The following is a 4633-nucleotide window of genomic DNA, read 5'->3' as shown; positions in this document are numbered from 1 at the left end:
AATCCATGTTCATATTTACTGCAAACAATGCACTGTTACTTTAATTCAGTGCTTGCAGCGCAGCAAGACTTGGTGCGAAAACGATCTCTGCTCTGCTACAGACACACCGCTCCTGGAGCGCACTGCCGGACCGCAACCGTGTGCAGTGTGCACTCTTTATTAATCCGTTAACATGAGCGCGGAAAAAATGCGCACCACATGCGCACTGCAAATGGAGTAATGTGAACCTGACATTATGTGAGTGCGAGAGTGCTGAATGGTTAAACACTGGCAAGAATTAAAAAGTAATGCAATTTATAAACTTTAGTGACGATGTGACACTGCCTCGATTGTGCAAGTGACAATTCCTGTGTCAACTGTGCAGCGTGCAGACAGCTCGCTTATAGACAGACGCGATGTAGTGATTTGAAATCATTTGCATATTTTGAGAGAGAAAGAGAGAGCGCGCGTGGTGATTCACTCACGCTGTTTGTGAAATTACGTCTCACACAAGGTTTTCAAATTACTTTATAAGTTATTTAATGAGGAAATATTATATTTATTTTACCTGCGCCGGACAGAGACTGAGCCGCTGCATGTCGTGCCAAACCTCTCACAGCAGCGTCATCAGCCTGAGATCGTTTTTTTGAGATTGGCCTTTTTAGAGACCGCCGATCAAACACCCCAACGTGATTATCGGCCGATAGTGATCGGTAGCCGATCAATCGGAGCACCCCTATTTATAAACAAAAACAGTGTAGATCAAAATTAGAGAACAACCTACAATTTCCTAAATTTCAAGGTCACTGCTTAATTGAAGCTATCCTAACAGGAGTAGAAGCATATTTCATAAATTAAGTTTACAGGGGGAAAAAGTAGGGGAAAAAAATACTATGGACGTCAATGGTGACCATAAACTATTCGGATACTCACATTTTTCAAAATATCTTCTTTTGTGTTAAACAGAAGAAAGAAACTCATACAGGTTTGGAACAAGTGAAGGTGAGTAAATGATGAGAGAATTTTCATTCTGGAAGTGAACTACTCCTTTAATTATATGACAAACCCTCTTTAACTGGCAGCTTTCAATTTTCACTGAGACTGCAAGATAGCAGGCCGTTCTAAGATGACTGAAACCCTGCAACAGGAGGTTGTCCAGAAGAAGGCCAAAGGGATTACCCTCTATGGACGTCAATGGTGACCATAAACTATTCGGATACTCACATTTTTCAAAATATCTTCTTTTGTGTTAAACAGAAGAAAGAAACTCATACAGGTTTGGAACAAGTGAAGGTGAGTAAATGATGAGAGAATTTTCATTCTGGAAGTGAACTACTCCTTTAATTATATGACAAACCCTCTTTAACTGGCAGCTTTCAATTTTCACTGAGACTGCAAGATAGCAGGCCGTTCTAAGATGACTGAAACCCTGCAACAGGAGGTTGTCCAGAAGAAGGCCAAAGGGATTACCCTTTCAGCCATTGCAAGAGAAGCTGGTCATTCCAAATCTGTGATTTCTTGAATACTGCAAGTTTACGATGACACTAATTCATTCAAGTCCCCCAAAAAGGCTGGACGTCAACGTAAGACAAATGCACAAGAAAACAGGATAATGCAGAGACTCTCAATGGGGAATCGGTTCAACACTGCAGCTGGAATTGCTCACCAGTTCAGTGCTAAATAGGGTAAGGATCTGTCTCAGCCCATTTTAAGAGAAGTCCGACTGAAAACACACTCTGCAGTGAACAAGCCTCTCATCAGCAGAATGAATCAAAAGGCTAAGCTCACCTTTGCTGAGGAGCATGTTGTGTGGAGAGAGGAGAACTGGTCCAACGTTCATTTATTTGGGTCTGATGGGAAACATTATGTTCGGCATCAAACTGGGGGAAGACTAGGGCTGGGTATCGAGTTCGATACTTTTTAGGCACCGACCGAATTGCCTCGATACCATCGAGTATCGAAAGACGTCTTGTCGTTCGGTACCAAATTTCGATACCTAAGTGGTTAATCTCATAGCCCTAGGGAAGACTGAAGCCCAAGTGCGTAAAGAAGTCAGTGAAAGGTGGAGGAGGAAGTGTCATGGTTTGGGGGATGATTTCTGTAGCAGGAGTTGGGCCTCTTATACAGCTACATGGCAGGGTGAATGCAAATGTTTATCAGAACCTCCTTCAGCAACATGCAGTTGTTGCATCTTCTAATCAGCCTGCAATTTTCATGCAGAACAAAGCCCGTTACACTGCAAAACAGATAAAGCAGTTTCTTGAAGCTGAAAACACTGAAATAATGAAATAGCCGGCCCAGAGATCTAAACCCAACTGAAAATCTCAGGAAAATCCTTGGCAACAAAGTTATGGCTAAAAACCCCACTACAGTTACCAAACTATGGAAGAAGAGTGGACCAAGATCACAGCAGCGCAGTGCAGCCGCAGATGTGCTGAAGTCATTCAAAGCAGGGGCCTAATTTCTGACAGTTGTAACCCTACAAAATTGTAGTTGTAATCTTCTTTTGTGCTACAGTTTGATTGCACAGATAGTATTTAAACTGAACTGAGCTGGATGATGACATCACTGACTTCAATGATGAACTGCCTTTAACTGAAAATTGAGTGTTTACTATTGTCATTTTGCATTGACACACTATTTTGCTATTTTGATACTGTAAAGCTGCTTTGACACAATCTGTATTGTTAAAAGTGCTATATAAATAAAGGTGACTTGACTACAGTGGTTACTGTTCTCTAATTTTGATCACTGTGTTTTCCACAAAATAAAGTTTTTTTTTAAATGCCTTGGTTATTTTGTCAAACATGTTAGTATAACAGTGGTATACCCACAGCCAATATTATTTCAAAATTTGAGCGATGAAGATTAACAATATTTCAGAAAAAATTAAGTATTTATAGACTGTTCTCTAATTTTGATCTCCACTGTATAATCTTCATCCAGTCACATGCCTGTTATAAAATCAAGCCCATCCTGCATTTTTCCTCACCGAATATCCAGTTCAAGTATGTCCTTTATAAAAGTAAGTTCATGAATCACTCACCCTCCTCGTCATAGTTGGACATGTCATCTGCAATCATGTTTCCAAAGTCCAGCAGCAGGTTCCAAGTGTCTTTAGGGATGGATTTTTTATGATGCTCCTTTGCAGAAACAAGATGGATGAGAAGCAAAACCATCATCAGTTTTCAGTTTTCAGGATTCTCATCATGCATCAAGTGTCAGATCAAACTCCACACACGTATATGAACGCGTGTTTCAGAGAGCAGAATCACACGTTGCATTTTCAGCATTGCTACAGCTTCATCAGCCTCAAATATATACAGTATCAACAAAAATAGGACTGGTTTAGTTAAGTATGCAGATCAGATCAGTGATGTTGTGAGAGCGTTCCTGCTGCACAGAGGAAACTTGTGTGAGTGAGCGTTACAGTGACATTAAAGAGCTTGTGGTTTGCTATTATATTTATTCAATAAGTACCAGAAGGAAAGTGTTCCAGAGGTCGAGAAACTTAAAGCGTCCGGTGAGAATGAGATTCCAATAGGCCACGGCCATCTCCAGATCTGAGGCAGAGCGAGACACTGGGTGAAGAATCAAGGTCACTGCAAACCTGTGGAAGCTTGTTTCCACCACAGGATATAAAAAAAAATAAAAGATAACTGCGACCTTTTTTTTTTTATCTTCACTATTCAGCTCTTCTGAGATATCAAGTCAAAATTGCAAGATATAAACATGAAGGCCCGCCTTCTGAAATACGAAATGTGCTGTGATTGGTTAACTGGGCCAGTGTGTGTTGTGATTGGCAGCACTCGGCGCCTGGTCGGGAAATGTCATGCTCTTACCATAGCCACCTGCGAGCTTCAATGTAAATATTGCGTCAAAATCAAATCAATTTGAGCGCGATTTATACCCGGATGATTGTAACCACTCTAAGTTTGTCTGCCTTAGGAAAGCTAGCGCGTCTCCGACATAGTGATGATAACACTCGTTATCTTCTCTAGTGCAGCTCAACCAGGTCTCGTCTCATTTGTCGATATTTGTGATATCACAAATCCCGGAAAATATGCGTTGTAGTCCAAACGAGTCGTTCGTTGTAGTTTTTGAAAAGTGATTTCTGTTAAATAAAATATCTCCTTTTGAAGTGGAGTTTGAACTTTGTAACTTTGCAGATCTTTTTTATGCTCAAACAGCAACATTACAGACTAACTAAAGTTGAAAAAGTGAAAAAGCATAATAGGACCCCTTTAATACTGTTATTTTCCTGTAGGGCTGCAACTAACGATTATTTTGATAATCGATTAGTAGGACGATTATTGTTTTACCTTCGATTAATCGGATAAAAAGCCTCTTTTTTTTAATTGACAAAACACACTATTCCACATCCTGCCCAATGCTGTCCTTCAAACAAACGTGCCAACTGAATGCTATGAAAACAGACTGTATGGTGAATATATCTCTATTCTATACATTATGTGTAAAAGAGTTATAAAGCACAGTTTAAATGGACAGTTTAAACAGATAAATGAACAAATGACAGTTTAATTCCCTATATTAAAAATGGAAATCAGAATCAGAATGAGCTTTATTGCCAGGTATGTTTTCACATTCGAGGAATTTGTTTTCGGGACAGAAGCTTCCGCAGTGCAACAGAATG

General features: G+C 40.0%; 1 protein-coding gene across 1 annotated transcript in view; it reads right to left on the bottom strand.

Moving 5' to 3' along the window:
• LOC107571992 (DCN1-like protein 2) overlaps positions 1–3627 on the bottom strand; it is a 5960-nt gene extending 2333 nt beyond the window's left edge. The window contains exons 1-2 of the mRNA XM_016258397.1: positions 3460–3627; positions 3026–3122 (exon numbers count right to left, since the gene is read on the bottom strand). Coding sequence (XP_016113883.1) covers positions 3026–3122; positions 3460–3534 — 172 coding nt within the window. The 5' untranslated portion in view covers positions 3535–3627. The remainder of the gene's footprint in view (positions 1–3025; positions 3123–3459) is intronic.
• Between the last annotated feature and the right edge of the window lie 1006 nt (positions 3628–4633).

This window comes from Sinocyclocheilus grahami, unplaced genomic scaffold, assembly GCF_001515645.1.
Source record: "Sinocyclocheilus grahami isolate Dianchi unplaced genomic scaffold, SAMN03320097.WGS_v1.1 scaffold1678.1, whole genome shotgun sequence".
Taxonomy (NCBI): domain Eukaryota; kingdom Metazoa; phylum Chordata; class Actinopteri; order Cypriniformes; family Cyprinidae; genus Sinocyclocheilus; species Sinocyclocheilus grahami.
The sequence above is the reverse complement of the archived record's forward strand: the minus strand, read 5'-3'. Positions and strand labels throughout refer to the sequence as shown.